Source organism: Hydra viridissima, unplaced genomic scaffold (genome assembly GCF_058129835.1).
Source record: "Hydra viridissima isolate aposymbiotic clone 2 unplaced genomic scaffold, HvirCarnegie_v1 scaffold_9, whole genome shotgun sequence".
Taxonomy (NCBI): domain Eukaryota; kingdom Metazoa; phylum Cnidaria; class Hydrozoa; order Anthoathecata; family Hydridae; genus Hydra; species Hydra viridissima.
In genome coordinates, this window is record NW_028324308.1 from 3,166,919 (window position 1) to 3,186,614 (window position 19,696).

At 28.0% G+C, this 19,696-nt stretch overlaps 1 protein-coding gene across 9 annotated transcripts; it reads right to left on the bottom strand.

Annotated features, from left to right (window-relative positions):
• Positions 1 to 2,891: 2,891 nt before the first annotated feature.
• On the bottom strand, positions 2,892 to 19,486 carry LOC145185136 (uncharacterized). Of its 9 annotated transcripts, none has more exons than XM_090097643.1 (28): positions 19,455 to 19,486; positions 19,016 to 19,131; positions 16,652 to 16,770; positions 14,659 to 14,768; positions 14,457 to 14,581; positions 13,701 to 13,763; positions 13,375 to 13,534; positions 12,912 to 13,114; positions 12,356 to 12,436; positions 12,175 to 12,244; positions 11,928 to 12,053; positions 11,662 to 11,766; positions 11,511 to 11,580; positions 10,666 to 10,735; positions 10,407 to 10,500; positions 10,208 to 10,266; positions 6,603 to 6,685; positions 6,386 to 6,521; positions 6,129 to 6,201; positions 5,819 to 5,894; positions 5,301 to 5,331; positions 5,157 to 5,191; positions 4,903 to 4,957; positions 4,332 to 4,436; positions 3,923 to 3,997; positions 3,714 to 3,830; positions 3,367 to 3,495; positions 2,892 to 3,279 (listed from the first exon to the last, which is right to left on the bottom strand). In XM_090097643.1, exons 2-28 carry the CDS (start codon positions 19,079 to 19,081, stop codon positions 3,154 to 3,156), a joined length of 2,562 nt encoding a protein of 853 aa, XP_089953769.1. In that variant the 5' UTR covers positions 19,082 to 19,131; positions 19,455 to 19,486; the 3' UTR covers positions 2,892 to 3,153. The 9 variants fall into 9 exon arrangements, 7 of the variants coding, with proteins under 7 accessions (XP_089953769.1, XP_089953765.1, XP_089953764.1 ...); XM_090097639.1 differs by having other exon boundaries at positions 11,662 to 11,769; XM_090097638.1 differs by having other exon boundaries at positions 11,662 to 11,769; positions 19,016 to 19,150; positions 19,455 to 19,476.
• Between the last annotated feature and the right edge of the window lie 210 nt (positions 19,487 to 19,696).

A 19,696-nucleotide genomic window follows, 5' to 3' on the forward strand; every position in this document is an offset into this window, starting at 1 on the left:
GAACCTCATTAGCAATAGTAGCATTTATTAGCCCCAAATAATTTTAAGAACTTTGGTTGCGCAAAACCTGTTTCATTCATCCCGAGTTAAAGCAACTCTATTTATTCCCTGCTAGTGTTAAATCAGTCTTGATTGCTGTTGTTTTCCAACGGACGTTAAAGTGAGGAACGTAAGCTAAGATTAATTCAGTTTTAACATTTGTTAATCGGAGTTCTGTTTTAAAGCCATTTTCAAGTTTGAGCCTTTGCGATAAAGCTTTAGATCAATAGGGCCCATAGTAGTAACAAGTATATATGCGAAGTGTCATACTAAAGATCTATTACAGAAGGATTGGCGCAGTTACTAAAAATTAATAACACGCTACAATCTTATGTAATATTATGTTACAAACTATCAAATAAGCATACCAGTTGACTGATTTCGAGACACTTGATGAGTTTAGATTCAACAGAACGACATTAGGATGAGTTGACCAGCTTAATAAATTGTTAAGCTGAGAATATTAAACTATTATTTACAACTTAGTAATTTATTAAGCTGGTCAGTTTTGTGCTGTACTATAAATAATAATAATGCATCATTAAAGTTACATAAAAAAGATTTTAAAAATATAAGTAAAACTTATTAAAGTTGAATGCAAGATAAGAATCGAATTTAGTATTAAGATGAGAGCACAAATCCCGATTTGAGGATCTGAAGGATTCAGATGGGAAAGTAACCTTAAAAAGACCACCAGGACAGAGATTGAACCCGAAGTTTACACGGAGTACTGTAAAGCAAGGTGAAAAGGGATTATAGTTTGGGTGTGTTTTAATAATATTACTGGTTTGGGACTTCTTCATTGTATACAGGCATTGTAAATTAATGTCTTCAAAAAAAATTAACAGAGAATTCATATTACAAAAGACAATAATCCTTTCCAATTGACTTATCTATAAGATAGCGATCTTAACCATACACCCAAGTTAAAGCATTTATTTTCGATTAAAAAGGCAATCTGTTTCAATGGCTCAAACACCCGATTTTAATCCCGACAAAAAATTTTTAGAAAAAGCTAATCGGCTTAATTGCAGAATGTTTAGAAGATGTTAAGAATAGCACAAAGTATTTTGAAATTCTTTTTAATTTTTTTTTTCCCTTCGTATTACTCTTTTTCTTTTTTTTTTTTTTTTTTTTTTTTACGTTAAAAAATTGAAAAAATTTCTTATAAATATACTACTTGTTGTATTACTATATTATACTATGTCACGCACTTTTTGACCATTTTTGAGCCCTTCCCCCCTTGTAACAAGTTGTAACATTACCGCTGACCACACCTCACACCCCACCCCTAAAACACATCACAAATTTTTAAACTCTCCCTCTCCACTCTCCTCCTTCATAACAGATTTTCATTAATGATACATATTTAATATTTAAGTTGTACTTTAATAGCTGAGTTTAATATATTAGTAGTACTTAAATTGTATTAAATCATATTTAAAAAGCTAAGTACACTTCTACGTTAAATACAAATACAGTGTCTTGCTGTGTCTTTTGCTCGGCATCTGTCCATGATGAGCTTAAGATCTTATCCTATTTTTTTCATGAGCTGCCAACAAATAAAGAGCAACATTGCAAATAGTTTTCATTAAATCAGGTAAGTTCTCTTTTAATCGTGGATTACCACTACTTACTGGCGTTAATCAAATAGGTCTTTTAAGGCTTGCTTCCCTCTATTTCGGAATTTCTGGCTTTTTATCATCGAATCTTTTGTTTTATCTTTAGATCTTTATTTAGTCTCAAATTTTCTCGTTTTTCTTCCGTATGTTCTGTCTTGTGTAGATGGTTAACTATCCCCGTTCTTTTTGGAAGTTGGGCTTCAAGTTTCAATAAGTCTTGAGTTTTTTTTTCTAACTGAACGGTCTATAAATTCGAATCTTCAGTTCTTGATGTGATCACTTAAGATTCATCATCTACTAAACCAATTTCAATAGGTTCTACGTTGGATGGAGCATTCGATTCAGACCATTCAACTCGATTTGATTTGATCTCGTAGATATTTTGGAAACTAAAGAGGAGTTGCTAAATAGACCGAAGTAATACAGAAGCTGTTACTCATTCCTGCGCTTTCACGAGCGAAATTTTTGGAATTTTTTTTTTTTTTTTTAACAAAGAAGACGATGCAATTATAATTGCAAAAACTAGAATTATTAATATTTTGAGTTTTTATGATGATAAATGCGTATTAACTTTTTTTTCCCCATTACCAACTTATTGGACTGGAACAACTATAGCTTTATGCAATAATTTAAAAACCTAAAAATTGGTGCATCGCAAAATTTGAATCCCTCCCCCCCCCCCCCCCTAAGCCGTAACAAATAATTACAAAAACATTAACACCATCCCCCTCGACGTGTGACGTAATAAATGGACGACTCCTAACATAATTCCAATGAACTTTTAAAATTTTCTTGCCAAAAAGACATAGAAAACTTTCACTTTGTTTTCAAGCAGTAACCATTTTAAACAACTTTAAAATCTTATGCTAGAAAAACTTTGTGCAAACTAAGTAAAATACCAAACAAAGAAAATTATTCACAATGTGCTCAGCTTTAAATGTTAAAATTGATTCTTTTTTTTTAAGCTGAATGAAAACGAATCGTTGAAAATCGTTGATATATCGTTGCTTAAAATGTTAAAATTGATTCTTTTTTTTTAAGCTGAATAAAAACGAATCGGTGAATATCGTTGATATATCGTTGCTTAAAATGTTAAAATTGATTCTTTTTTTTTAAGCTGAATGAAAACGAATCGTTGAAAATCGTTGATATATCGTTGCTTAAAACGCTGTCACAAAAAAAAAAAGAAAAAAAAAAAAAAGAGAGAAGTCAAATTGAATTCACGAGTTTACAAAAATATAAGCTATCTTTGAATATAAATTATGCATTACAATCGGCGTATATACAATTTATTTTTATAGAAATAACGGATAAAAAATGTACAGGTCAGACATTGAAATACAACTAAATGACGAAATATAGTTTGACCAAAAGACCAAATATGCAGCATAGTAGAATAAAACAGAAGATTATGTTAAAATTTACTGAAGATATCTTAAATAATTTGAAAAATACGCGAATCTGAAAAAGATTTTCACAAGAATAATTTAAATTAACTTTCTAAAAACTCCCTCAACGTTCGGTGTCCAATATCAAAATACTTAACGTCTCGATAGCTCAAAGTATGGTTTATCGTATTTTTTAATTCATCGTTCATGAGAACAAATTGAAGAGGTACCTAAAACGTAGAATAATTTCATTTCATCAAAATAACTTGCACATTTTATTTAACACTCATCGATTTATCAAACGTTAAATTCTTTACTTGATAAAGAAAATTCCATCGTGGCGCTAACTCCTTCTCAAACTTTCCCAATTCAAGTTCTGAATTAAATTTCATCAACACCATTCGCTTTTCTGCCTTGAAGTTTTCTTCATAACGTCGTTCCATTGACTAGTATAATAAAAGTTGAATATATGAATGATATAAGATTAAAGTTAAAAAAATGTATAATTACTAAACTTAATTTTAACAGTTAAATATGTTCGAAAAATACCCATATAATTTCGATATTAATTTTAAAGCCATATGAACTTTGTAATTTAAGGCGAATGTTTTAAAACTGTAAAAAAGCGCTCTTTTACAAAAATGCACAGAAAGAATGCACCTACCAGTGCACAGAAGGTTCTATCAGAATTATCTACATATACTTGATTTATATCTTTGATATTAAAAGAGTCTTTAATTGTTAAAGATCCAGATTTTATTTCCTGATTGAAGATTATTATCTAAAACAGATGGAAAAAATAATTTAACTTTAAACAATCAATTTTCAAAAAAAAAAAAAAAAATGTTTATGGCAAGAGAAAGGAAAAAGTACTTTTTCGTTAGTAACAAGAACACCACAAGGCAGAATGTTATCAACTTCCTCAACTTTTTTACCACGGTCATATTTCTATTTAAAATAAAAATAATAATAATAAAAAAAGAGCAACAACCAGTGAGAAATCTAAATTATGCACTTTAATTCTTTTTAAATCTTTAAATGATCATAAAACAATTATACTCACAAACAAATCTTACAAGTGACAAATGCAACGTAAAATTTAAATTACAATTTCTTCATAAACACTCTATGTTGCATTTCTTCATACAAACTCTATGTTGCATTTGTCTCCATTTGTAAAATTTGACAAAAACATCTCACTAAAAAAATATTATCTCACTAAAAAAGAGATTTTCATTTACTACTAAATCTTAGTAGTGGTAGCAATCTCCCTTAAACTCACAGAATCAGCAACAACTTGACAAATAGCAATTATCCATTCATTCATCTCATTCTCATCAACAGCAGCTAACTGCAATATGGGTGTCAAACCATCTTCACCCAAGATCTAAAAAAGAAAAAAAAAAAAAAAAAAAAGAAACGTGGTATAACAAAAACTGTTTGTAGAGTTTATTTGTTATGTAATAAAATTACATCCTAAATTTTAATTTATTCAAATTTCAGCTTAGCAAAAAAACAATTTAGTAATTTACATGCTTATATATCCACTCCCCCAGAGACTTAATTTTGAAATAACCCACTCCCCCAGAGATTTAATTTTGCAATAATCCACTCCCCCAGAGACCTAATTTTGCAATAATCCACTCCCCCAGAGACTTAATTTTGCAATAATCCACTCCCCCAGAGATTTAATTTTGCAATAATTAAATAAGTTACATGTTTACTTCACTGTAATCTCTTTTCCCCGTCTTTTAGTACAATTTTTATAATGAAAATCTTTATAGAGTTATCACTTATCTTTTAATTTTGAATATGCTGCTTATAGCTACTGCTTATGAAAGAAAAAAAAAAACCTTGCAAGTAAACCATTCATTACAATTTTCAGTTCTGATGCATCCACCACATGTTCTAAGTAAAAAACCAAGAACAAGATATGCACATACATTTGCATTTGCAAATCAATAAAACAATAGAGCTCCATCAGCAAAGTTTAAGAAAGCACAAAGAATTTACTTTATCTTAAACATGATTTTCAATTTATTATCATTTAACTCATTATAAGAGTCTTCTTAAATTTATTGTTAAATTCCATTGTTAAAAAAAATACCTAAGATCACATAAAGTTTTTGATTGTTGGCTCTTCTAAAAAAATATATGAATTTACACAAAGTCTTTTAAAAAAATTACAGTAGACAACAACAAAAATATTTTCTTTCCCAAAACTAAACATTATTGCAAAATAATCAGTTACCTTTATTGCATAGCGATACAACTTCCAACCTCTAAATTTCAAAGAGCAAACTAAAAAATTATTTTATAAAAATAGAAAAAACCAAACCTAAACTATTTTGTAAAATAGAACTGCCACAATGAAATAACTTGGTAAGCATAAAACAAATAAAAAATACATAAACACTGAAGATGCCATTCTATCAGATTGCAGGTGTCCTAATTTTATTCCCCTTATCACTGTAGAATATTTACTAGAAATACTTTGCAATAATATTGAGCTACAAATGAATGTTGTGTTTTAAATAAGAAAACTATTTGCAAGTAGATGAACAAAAACTGATGATTTATAGATGATATTTTGTGTACAACTTTTAGACAATGGTTTGTAGAAAATGATTTGTAATGTTTGGTAAACAACTTTACATTAAAAACCATGAAAAATATTTAAAATATCATGGATTATAGAGATATCTAATTAAAATAAAATTGTAACATTAAATAAAAAATGAAATATTAAATAAAAGTTTTAATATTTACCTTAAAGTGAAGTATGCTTCTTGCCAGTCAGAAAAAAAAGCTGTCTCATGATATTGTAGATAACCGACTTTTATAACTATAAGACACACTTTTGTCAATGTAAGAAAAAATAATACATGTGTTTTTAACAAACTCTATTTCATTTTATCATAGTTTAGTATATGGGTGAGAAGTTCTCAAAACATACTTCTAAATTATTTAATGGTCTGATTTCTTCTACAAATAGTGGTTAAAATTGAAATGAAATGAAATTGAAAATTATGTTTTTGTAGCTATAAGAACTAAAAACAACCACCAAAAAAATCTTTACCCTCAGTCTTGCCTCTCTCTTTAGTTATTGAGTCAGCATAATAAATCAAAGCAAAGTAGAATGGGTTTGGATCCTGATTTGAATAATAATAAATCAAAGCAAAGTAGAATGGGTTTGGATGCTGATTTCAATAACAATAAATCAAAGCAAAGTAGAATGAGTTTGGATCCTGATTTGAATAATAAATGTTTTAGCTCAATAGCATGAAAATAAATAAAAATTTTCATTGAAAATTTAAATACCACTTTCAATCTTACCTCATTTTCACACTGAGAGTGACATATTAGCCAATCTTGTAAAATTAAATACAGATCATTGTTTGTGTTTGGTGTTACCATCTGCTCCATGACTTCAAGGGAACTTAGCACAGACTTAATAGTTGACACAAGATATCTTGAGTAAATAAGTTTAAAAAATGCATTTTCTTTTTACAGCACTTTTTTCTTTAAACTTAAAAAAAATTCTAAAACCCACCTTGACAGAGTTTCATCAGCAGTAAAAAAATGCAAGCACCCACCATCATGAGAAATAAAAATATCCTGGAAATTCAAACCGACCTAAAGAATGAAATTTTATATATTTGTTTTTCTTAAAAATACATATATATATATACAGTTGTGAACAAAATAAATAAATACATATATATAGTTGTGAACAAAATAATAGTAGTGGTTAGTAAAACAATGATTTGTGATAATAATTTTATGTAAATTTAAATGTAAATCAATAAATTTAGGCATAACAGTAATACAAACACTGAATTATGAAATGGGAGTAAAAAATGTTGGTAACACTGTTCAAATTACTTTAGGGAAGTCCCGAATTTTATATACGAACATATCTAGATTTGTAGGTTAAAATTACATATCTGTTGTTTCCTATCAATTTATTTATATTAGCTTTTTGTTTATTTGGTTTTAGTAAGACTAATTTAAGGTAAGATTAACTTTAGTGTTAATTTAATGAAGTACATAAAATAATCGTATAAATTTATTTTATAAATAGAAATTATGGGTCGTGCAAAGCATTGTAGTGAAGAGACAACTAATTATTAAAGTAAAACAAGAAGGGAAAACATACAAATTTATTCAAGAGACATTAAGTTGTTCTCCTATGATGATTAGAAATGCTCTAAGTTGGAAAAATGTAGGCGAAACAAGGGGCTGAAAACAAAAAATGACTGAACATGAAGACAGATTAATAAAACGTGCTGCTGTTGCCAATCCTTTTGTAACTTCTCGCCATGTTAAAGAAGATTTAAATTTAAGCATTTCTTCAAGAACAGTACGTAGGCGGTTAGTACAAAGTACAAAGTAAGTTAGTCACCAGAAGCCCAAGAAAAATTCCCCTTTTGAAAAAAAGGCATGTGGTAGCAAGATTACATTTTGCAAAAACGCATGCAGATTGGCCTGTTTCAAAATGGCATAATATTTTGTGGTCTGATGAAAACAAAATTGTTTTATTTGGGTCAAGTGGAAACAGGATGTATGTATGGAGGCCACCTAACTCTGCATACAAACCACAATACACCATAAAAACTGTAAAACATGGCGGAGCAAAAATAAAAATTTAGGGTTGTTTTTCTTATTATGGCGTAGGGCCAATCTATAAGATTGATGGTATTATGGACCAAGACATATACCTTCAAATATTGCAAAATACCATGTTGCCCTATGCAGAAGAAGATATGCCCCTAAGATGGGTTTATATGCAGGACAACGATCCAAAGCATACCAGTTGCAGGGTAAAAAGTTGGTTCATCAAGAATAGAGTTGCAGTTATGGATTGGCCTGCACATTCGCCAGATCTCAATCCGATCGAAAACCTTTGGACCGATGTAAAAGAAGCAGTTTATAGTCAAAAACCAAAAAATCAGCAGGAGTTATGGCAAGTTGTCCAGAATGCTTGGAACAACATTCCTTTAGAAAATTGCCAAATAGATGCAAAGCTGTGATAAAAAACTGGGGGCATGCAATTAAATATTAATTTTTTACTATTCTTTAATTAAACTTACATCATTTTTTTGTTAATAAAATAAATTATTTGCAACGTAACATTAAATAAATTAATACTACTATTATTATGTCCAACCTGTTTTTTCTACTTATACAGCTATTCACGAAAGTTTAAACGATTGCAGAATTTTTATCAAGTATGTTTGGTTTTTGTTTAATAAAGAAAAACTGTAAAATGATATCGACTTAATTTTTTTTATTTATTAAAGAAAAAGTAATTAGCTTTAAAATGAATATGAACATGTTATAAAAACTTTAATATTTCGTTAGAAAAAAGCTATTAAAAAAAATCTTATAGGAAAAATAAGAAGCACAAAAGTTTAAACGAATTGCAACATTCGAACAAAAAATGAATTAAAAAGCCAAATTAATGTTTGAAGTGTCCCTCTTTGTTTTTATAGCAAAGATAAACTCATTTATGCATTGATTCAACTAATTTCATGCACATCACGCGAGGTACCTTCAGCCAGTACTCATTCAAAAGTTGCTTCAAATGCTGAGTTGATTGAATTTCATGGTATGTCAGTTGATTGTCAATCCAAGACCAAATATTTTTGATTGGGTTAAGATCTGGTGATCTAAGGCACCAGGGCATCACATTAAACTTTTTTTTCAAAAAATATTCTTTGATTGAGTGTGCTGTATGAGCTGAAGCCCCGTCTTGTTGAAAGATGAATTGCTTGCTTCTGCCATACAAGTGTCTGATTGATGGAACTAAACACGTTTCCAATGTGTTCTTGTAGGTGTATTGATTAATTCGGCCTTCATACAGCTCATAGAAGCCTATACCTTTGTGAGAAAAACATCCCCAGATGGAACAACCGAACCTCCACCACCTTGTCAACGATGTTGCAAAAACCTGTCTGAATATTTCTCAGTTGCAAATCTTTTGACATAGATTCGTCCCTTGCGGTTTACAACTTGAAAGTTAGTTTCATCACTCCAAATAACTTTTGCCCACTGTTCTACAGACCAGTCCAGCCTTTCTTTAGACCACACTCGTCGTTTACGTTTATCCGTGATTGAAAGAATAGGTTTTTTAGCAGCTATGTACGTTCCAATACCTTTGTCCAACAATGTTCGTATCACGAGCTCTCTGCTAACTTTTGGATTATTTTTTGACTCATTGAAGATTTGTGCTAGCTTTTTTGTAGCTGAGTCTGGGGTTTTCTCTGCTCATTCTGAATATACCATTTTTGTCACGGTTGCTGAGTTTGGATGGTCTCCCAGTACGCGGCATGTCGGAGACGTCCTTGGTAAGTTCCCAGGTTTTGATGGTTTTTCTAACGCAATATTCATAAATGTTAAGTATTTTGCCTATTTGAACATTTGTGTGATTTTTTGTCCGCGCCATACCAATAACTTGTCATTTGATGTCACTAGAAACTGATTTTTGACCCATTTGCACGCAATTGAAATTAATTTGAAATTCACAATATTTTAAGTTGATTTTTAATGAATTAAAAGCTGCCTGATGATGTTGTGATGAATTTTTTGATTGAAAAACTACTCAATTATTTGCTAATTAATTGATAAATTCGCTGCGAAAAAAAATTTCGCAGCTGATTTATCAATTAATTAGCAAATCATTGATCCTAAATAAAATCGTTTAAACTTTTGTGAAAGCTCTTAATTTGTATCACCTACCTTTTAATGAAATTTCTGAGTAAACAGTAATGAGTCAAAGCCTACTTTTTTTTATTCTATTAACAAATAACCTATTTACCAAATTGGAAAAATAATTATTTTGATATCTATTTCCGTTAGATTTTTATTCAAGAAAAACCGAAGATTAGATTTGAAAATTCTGCAATCATTTAAACTTTCGTGAATAGCTGTATAATTATTATAAATAAAAGCAAAAATTTAAAATTTTCTACAAATTAGTTTATCATCTCACACCTATTTAATTAATAATCCAGTATTACAACTTCATTTTCAGTAACTGTTTAAAGATGATAATACTAATTCATTTATTTTAATCACACAACTATTATTTTGTCCATAACTACATGAAAGAAATGAAAAATATTTTTAAAAAGAACAAAAATCTGAAGAGTTTACTTTTATTTTGTTGACACTGGCAACATTTATAGCCATCACTTTCTCGTACTCATTCAAAGCTGCAAGAAACATGTAAATATGATTTTCTTGTATTTGCTCAGAATAACCTTTTCATAACTATTACGTGTTATAAAAAGTAAGCTGATAAGATCAAAGTAAGTTTGAAATTCTCTTATGTGAAAGGAATAAACTTCACAACCTTTACGCCTAAGGAAATACAATGCAGAGTTTGAAACCAACAATAATAGCGGAATGGCTAAACCAGCAAGATATGCAACACTGATTTCAAACATCTATATTTAAATTATAATTAAAGAGTATAAAATAGAACAGTACTAAAGAACTCTGAATGCATTGAAATAAAAACTTGAAAAAAAAAAATTATAAAATTAACTTTTTTAAAAAAACAAGATCACATCTAATTACATAAAATTATATAACTAGTAATAATAATATACCTTAACAAAAGATTCATTTGGATGCTGAAAAACTTCAAGAGACAAAAGGACCTTCACATTCTCAGGTAAACTAAAAAAATGACATTCAATTTTATCCTCAAAAAAGAAATTGTCTCATATTTTGATCACTTGAAAATTTTCCTTAGTGTAAAATTATAATTACCTTAGATAATTATCAGAACATGGTAATAGCTTAGAATAAATTTTCAGAACATGTGCTCAAACTAGGGCTGTACCGGATTCGATTTTTCCAAATCCAGCCGGAGCCAGATTTGCTGGATTTAAATTGACAAATCCGACCGGAACCGGAGCCGAATTTCGAAAGCAAACTACAGGAGCTGAAATCCTGTTAATTTATTCAAGCACTCTATTTTTACATTTGTACAAATTAAATATTGCAATATTTGAAAAATATTACAATATTTAATTTGTCTGCTTCTTTTTGGCTAATTTTAATAAATTACTTCATTTCATTCCAGTCTTTTATGTTCTAAAAGTATACAAACCCCTTTGTATCATAGAAAAATATAAAAGAATTAGTCTCTAATATCCCAAAACTAGCAACAACACATACCACAAAAATGAGATGTAGCAAAAAAAAAACTGATGTCAATTTTAAAATCAATGCCCTAAAATTACCTAAAACATCTCAAAGTCCACTCATCAAATGTTCAACTGTGTAAAACTATTAACTTTAAGAAAACTGAAATCTTAAGAAAAACTGCAACAACACTCATGTAAAATTAGATTGAAAACCAGAGTTTAACTAAAAACTCATTAAAATGCTTTTGCAATTTACCTTTAAAAAATCACTAAATTTATACTTGCATAGCTCATATACTTACATAAATTCTGGTAGTCTTTTAGCATCCTCTTCCAAAGAAGGTCTTTTAGGTAATGCTGGTAAAAGGATTCCTAAAAAATTAAATTTTCATAAACCCAAAATAATCTTACAAAATTGAGTCCATCATTTTACATGTGAATTAACCAAATTACCATTTTTTGTGTCAAGTCTTGCCAAGTCATGTTTGGATAAATTCTCTTTAAAATGAAATGAATTATTTGATGATTGTACAAAGCTTTGAGCTATTGTCGAAGTTGCTGCTTATTAGGGGATAAATAAAAAATAAAATTACAAATTTACACAACCTAATAAAAAGAATTTCTTTTGGTTTGGTTTTCATTTAGAAAAAAAAAATTTGATTTTGAAAATTGTTTCTTTATATTTTGAAAATGTCACTTGTATCAACCAATCAACTTACAATTTTTAACAAAAAGATCATCTGCAGTGTCTTTGTAACTATGGCAGAACCTGTCAAATGAATCCACTCGATGCAATTCATGATCCTCCCCAAATTCATCGCTGGAGATGGAATTTGTTTCAATGTCTAAAAGAAAATAAACTTAAAACAATCGAGCACTAATATTGATCATTTTGTCATTTTTATATTCTCAGAGATCAATTTGTATATTGGATGTGAAAACAAAAAGTTGTAGAATAAATCATACCAATATTGTCAGCAGATTCTTTACTTTTTTCTAAAGTTTGATATTTTCTTAGAAAACTTCCATAACTACCCTAGTGCCAAGAACTACAGTTTAAAAACATTTTAATTGTCAAAAAAAAAAAAAAAAAAAAATCAAACAAAACTACTAATAACTGTTAATGTACTTAAATAAAACTAAATACCTGTGAAATACCTGGGTCTGGGCCACATTCCTTTAGTAGTTCACCTTCACTTTTTTTGATATCATTTAATGATTGAGCAACCTATACCAAGGTCAGAATTTTATTATCTACTGCAAGAAATAGTTTGTCAAAAAAAAAATTGCAATAAACTTTAAAGCATCATATAACTACTATAAACTCTAATGGACAACACAATTATTATAAACTGTAATAAATTTTGACAAAAACTGAAACATTAAAACTTTTAACTTTATAAACAAATTTCATCCCCTTTTTTTTTGATCATTTACATATATCAGTGCGAAATTATTATTGACCTAATATTAATGTTAAGTAATATATAAGAAGAGGTTGAAATTGAATAAATGACATAATTGAAAAACATAAATGCAAAGATATAGACAACATATGCAAGCTGTTAATATTTGAAAACTTCAAACTTTTACTTAAATAAGATATAAAATATCTTTGATCATAAAAAAGGAGCAAATTAAGAAAATATAAAGTATAAAAAAAGAATATATAAAGTATATTAATTTTTTATCTGACAATTAACCTCAGAATTAGATCCCTCAAGAATATCTTCTCTGCCAACTGAATTGATTGTGACTGCTTCATCCTTCATTAATCTACTTTTCCTTTTTTGATGTTTGCTGTAGTAAACAAGATCTTCTTCATTGTCTTTACTCTCCAAACTGCTTGGTTTTGCTTGAGAATTGATCACTTCAACTTGTGATATTGATGACTTTCTGGGATGAGCTGAATCAAATTTTTACGATTTAAAAATTTTTTTAAAACTAAACAAAATTTATAAACTTACATTTTGAAATGTTTAAAACATAAACAGCAACATTAAATCCTTAAAATAAAAAGTTAAAGATAAATTAAGAAAAAATCATGAACTAATTTATTAAAATTGCTTTTTTTTTTTTGGTGATGTGTTTATCTCATATTGCTAGCAGCTATTTTAGTTGCTTGCAAGAAATTTATTTCAACAAAAAGAATTTTAAATTTTTTACTTTTTAACAAATCAGGAAATCTTTTCAGGTTTTCTTTCTCTGCAGTTTTTGTTACATCAGGTTGCTTTTCATAAAAGAACTTCAAAGATGGCGGAATGTTAATTACAACTTTTTCTTGCCGTAATATAGGATCATGGCCATAATCTAAATATGGTTCATTCTAAATTCAAAAACATTAGACTGAAGAGATCATTTACCAGCAGATAATCATTCTATTTTCATAGTAAGTAGCAATTTATTTCTTAGCAACACTTTCTGAAGACTTTCATCTTTCAAAAAAGACATTCTTAAAGACAAAAGTTTAGTAAATGTAACAATTCACTTACAATATTTAATGAGAAGTTTAACTTTTCCATTCCAGTCAGTAGACTTCTAAAGATGTCAGATCTCTAAAAATAGTTAAAGTCATAGGATGGTATTAGCTATAAGAATGTGAAAGCTGTGGCAGGAGAAGGTTAAATTCAAAGTGAACAAAAATCTTTTCCTCTTACAAGTTTATTTTTTTAAAAGTAATAATTTAACATTTGTTAAGTGTGCCTTAAACCCAAAATTTTAAACCAACACACCAAAGTTAAATATGCTATAGAAATTACCAATAAGTATGATTTGCACTACTTTTTCATAGTATAAAAAATGATATACTGTCATATATACTAAATATATAAAATCTGCAAAAAAAGAATAAACTTCACTAAATTTAAAACGCATTAACATCAGTTATAGGCATAAACAGAGAGCATCAAAACAAAAATGTAACAACTGATGCACACACTAAAACAAAAATGTAACAACTAATGCACACAATAGAATGAGTTAAAGAAGACATTAAATGTTATTAAAAAAGTAAAAAAAATAATTCATTACAAACTTAAAATTGGCATGGAATTCAAACGATAATTCCACAAATGATTAACTTAGGATGATGAAGACTTTTAAAATATTTTCTTGCTTTGGTTTGATATTTGTTGACAATATTTTTATGTCAAATTATTTGACAAATTTAACCTCCTTAATTCCAGAGAATAAAATAACAAGAACAAAAATCTCAAAACAAAGTAGTAATCTCAAGGAAATATATTTACTTCATTGTCTCGTAAAAGTGCAAACTCCTTATAGAAGAATTTGATAAGTTTGACTTCTGATACCATTATTTTAACATACGAGTCCAGTGATTGCTCAATAAAGGTGCTATAGAGCCATATATACCCTAAAAAAAATGTTGTTTTTTTTAAAATGAAAAAAATACAACTTTTTAAAACATAAAAAGAAAAACAACAAAGTAACCTTTATTAATATCATTGGTTGCATTTTTATGACCATCAATTAATTTGAGAACTGAAGAATGAGCAATCTTCTTTATGAAAGGCCAGTAACCTCGCCCTGGATCTTTCAATCTAATTCATCAAGTATTATGCACTTTTGATGTTATAACTTGTTAAAAATTTTGGTTGAATAAAGAAAACTTTTTAAACAAAAAAAGTACTCATTTTTTTAGCTTTTTAAAAAAATACTGTAAGAAATTCAAGTCTAAATATCTTTTTATTGACCTAAAAATTGAAAAAAATTAAAAGAATTAAGATTCTTAAGAGAACCAGATAACAAGTAAAAGTCACAATAGATATATGAATAAATAATGTTTTTTTTTTATCTTCAGTGGTTTCAAACTGAAATTGGCATATTAAGATTGTTTGGTAATCCTTTTTTTCAAAACATCATAAAAAAATAGAGTAAAAGCAGGTCTAGTAGAACAGTTTTCAATTAATTAGTACAGTTAACTACAAAGATGAGGAGGTAAAGCCAAAAATAAAACCAAAGATGAGGAGGTAATGTGAAAAATATCAGTCTCTTAATATTTTTTGGTACAAAAAAACCGTAAAATTGTTTTTGGCAAGCATGCAAAACACCCCCAGCTTTGACATTTTAAATTTTCACAAGTATAAACCATTGGTCTTTCCAAGATTTTCTTTGTTTTGTTTGAATCTCCAATGTATGTTTCGTGGATTGATTCTCCAATACCTGATTATTTTACGTAGTGTTAAAATCAAGTTTTCTTTTTTTTTTGAAATTCTCTCATTCTTCTGGTCTTCAATGATAAAGTTGCCTTTAAAATGCCATACATAAATGATACTTTTTGTAATGATAAGTCACCATATTTTATTTGCACTATTGAAGCATTGAGTTGCTTGTCAGTGTAATTCCTTGTTTTGTTTGCCATCATGGGCATCTTTCTTTATTGGCTGAGATAGAGTAATTGTTTTTTTAAGTCATTAATTTTTGTAGGTGACTCATATATAAAGACTAGATGCATAATTAGATTCAATTAATAAGAGTGAAATAATTATATAAATATATAAAATAAATAAATAGTGTGTTCAATTAAACAGAAAATCTTTTTATTTCAGATTTTCTTCATAACTTTCTTCTGAAACTAGCAAATTCAATTCTGAAAAAAGGATCATCTTTAGCAAAGTTTTTACTGCAAAAACTAAATTTTATGTTTAGCACTGAAAAGTTTTATTTACAAAACTGTGGTCAAAATGTGAATAAAATTTAAAATAATTTACTCATAGTAGCTCTTTTTAACTCGTGTTAAAATCTTTTAATGAAAAAGCAAAGATTTTTATACTGAATAGAGTGAAAAATTCAATATAATAATGTAAAAAAAAATTACAAAAATTTTTTCCCTTTAAAAGATAATTCATAAAAACTAAAAATAAAAAAGTTGTTCAATTTTACATGCCGTTCAAATCTGCTTTTATTATAATCATATTTGATAGACAATTTTCCTTTTAAATCAACTGTTATTTGTAACTACTTTCAAAAAAAAAAAAGTTAGCTTGATCATGTTTTGTTAAAAGGTTGCATAAAATCCATGTTAAGTTATCATGAACGTATTGAAACCATTACAAATGTGTTTCTTCAAATACAATTATAAGCATTTTATTTAGAAAAATGACGACAACTAGAGAGGCTCAAAAGATACTGTTTAAAGAAGAGCTCTAACGGAAATTTGCAACAAACTTGTTCAATTGATACAAAAGAGATGCTTAGCTTGGGAAAAAGCATGAAAGGGATATCTCATATACTAGCTTTGATATTTATTGTTGTTGCATTAATTTTAATTTTTGAAACCACTGAATATGCTTCACAGCAAAACGCAAAACATTTTCAAAAAATGTTTATAAAATACCAGAATTAAACCAAAAATAAGATGATTATTAAGCAACACATATAAAACATTTTTTTAAAAATCATGTTTCTAAAGACTCTTACTTACCCAAAAGATAAAGCGAGATCAACAGAGTTAATCAAACTACGGAAATGAGAATTGTATTTCATTATAGAATAACTAGCTTTTGGATCATGCATCGTTATTTCTGAATCTTGTGCTTGTAACTGCAAAATATATAGTTATCATTAGATTGTAAAACAACATTTTATAATTATATATTATAACAATACAAAATAAATAGTAATGTACCAGTATTTTAATGTAATCAAAAATATGATCTAGCATTTATAATTTATTCTAATACTATCCACCATCTTGCAATATTTCCAATGTCACATATATGCCTAAATTGAGGTATGACAGTGTCTTGTTTAAGAGTTTAGTACTATTGTATGATATTCCAGTATGAAATGTTATTCACTATTGATTTTACCAATTTTTGTAAACTCCAATGTAACATGCTTGCATGCATCTGAGGGGGTACAAAAATTCCATTTAAACATCTAAACTTTCTCAAAACAGAGACAATCTCAATGAGGATGTTATATTGGAGTTAAAATTTAAAAAAACATGCATATTTTAGGGGAGAAGGAGAGGGGCAGTCTTTTTATTAAACAACTTCTAAGAAATAATTTAGTTTTTTATGGTTAAGGTAGTATGTTTTGCATTCTAATAAGTCAAAACATTAACAGACTATATCTAAATAGTTGCTATGATATTGTAGAGTTCATTTTACATAGAGACACATTAAGGGATATTCTAATGCAACTTATCACAACAGATTTTAAATGTTTAAAGATGATGTGTTTTATGCAAAAGCATAAAAAAGACCCCAACAAAAAAAATCATATACAATAGATTAATTTATTTAAATAAAAGCAATACTGAAATTTATACAGGCATCTAACAGAACAGCTTTAGTAGTGTGAAAATATTTGAGAATGATGTTTTTTATGGTTTTTACAGTCAGAGTAAGTAGTTGCTGGTTTTTAAAAGGCAAAAAATTGAAAAATGGAAGGCTTTAAGTTTTTTATATCAACTGGTTGAAACACTGCCCTAATTTTTGTTGGAACTTTAGACAAAAAAAATCAACCCGGAGATCTGCTAAACAGTTTCTTTAAGTTGTTAAAAAGCTGTAAAACTTTCTTTAACTGTTTACAATTAAAACAAAGAGGCTAGTTTTGTTTTCAAAACAGTATAGAACTGGAAAACTTTGCAGAACCAAAAGTTTGAGAACAATTTGTAAAACATATATTTATTTACTTTTTTACAAAAGCTTTCTGTTTATTTTAACATCAATTTTTTTTAAAATATATATTTTTAAATTTAGTCAATAAGGAAAACAATAAGAACTTAATTTCCCAAAAATTTGTACACTACCTATATATAGAACACCCAGAAATAAATCTCTGATACACCAAATAAAAAAAAAAGACTTTTTAAAACAGTATATTTATAATTGATTTGAGTTTCTAAAAATCTCTACTGATGAAAATAAATACAACATGTTTGGAAATGATGGTCATGGAAAAGTTTGAATATGAAAAAATGAGGAATCAAATTTAAAAAACTTGGTTCTCATAGTCAGATATAGAGATTGGTAAGCTAGTGTTCATTGAAACTATGTAAACTATCACCAAAATCTGTGGATTTTACAATGTACTTGACAGTATCTGTTTCCAAATTATACCTTGGACAGCATATGGCTAAGTTATTGTAGAAATGACTCCATTATAGCATATCAAATCATTTCCATTCTCCTCTAGTATCCTGTTTTAAGCCCATTTGAAATTTTGTAGGAAGAGCTTGAACAAATAGTTAGAAATCACAAAACTTTAAACAAAAAATATTTCAGATAGTAAAATATTTCAGATAGTAAAATATTTCAGATGATAATTACAAAAAATATTTCAGATGGTAATTGGGAAATTACTCCAGATAAAAAAAAAAATTATGAATGTAAATGTCTAGGAGACTGCAGGGAGAAATTGATGCAAAAAAAAAAAAGGACACCATCTTAATAATACTATTATGTGTATGACATATACTGGTTATTTTGATTATCAAGATAATATAGACTTCTGTGATAAGGGTTTCAAATGAAAACCTCATTTTGAAATTAATTTGGTTATTATCTTAGCTTTACTATCAATAAAAATATATCTTTATATATGCAAAACATATATTCATTATTTCTAACTACCTTTTTGAATATGTAACTTTTTTTTTAGGGTAATACCAACTTTTTTGACAGATTCCAGTTCTAACATGATATACATTATTGCTTTGGGATATTTAAACAAAATTTAAATGACTGGAATGTCTTAGCTAGTACTAAAAAATTAACAACTTATTTTGAGAAAAGTAAGTTGCAAATTTTTTAGATTAAAAAAAAACAGATGTACTCACATTTTTGATGGAAAGAGCAACTCCTGTGAGGATATCATCTTTAAAGTAAGATGCTTGTGCGTTCATAATTCACATTTACCATTTAAGTAGGTTATTACTTTGTTTGTTAGAGTGAGCTCAAATAAAAAAAAGAACCTAAATATTATATACAAATTCAGCCTTTATTGATGAAAAAACTATATAATAAAAGTTCTATAATTGCATTTGCAGTAAAAATAAAAGAACATAAACGTTCCTAAGACTATTGATTTGGTGATATGCTATTATACTCTGTTGCAGCTCTTTTAAATTGTTGACAATCTGCTTTTAATTAATATATTGACTATATAGTAATATCGCTGCTACTTCAAACGAGAAAAAAAACTTAGTCTTTACTTTAGCTGGCTGTTACAAAAAAATATGAATGTTTTTGAAATACCTATATACATACCGCACATACCTATGAACATCCGATCCCGTTTAACTAATTTTGTATTGTTTATTTACTTTTAAGATGATCGAAGGAATGATAATTTACAGAACAAGTTTTATCAGAGGCCGGTCCTATAATTTATATTAATTAGATGTCTAGCTTCACAAAAATTCTGTAAGAAAAAGTGAAGCAAGTTTTTAAAGTTTTTAATGCTGGCAGCCGTTTTATTTAAACTAACAATTATTCATTTTTGGTTTTGTTTTTATCAT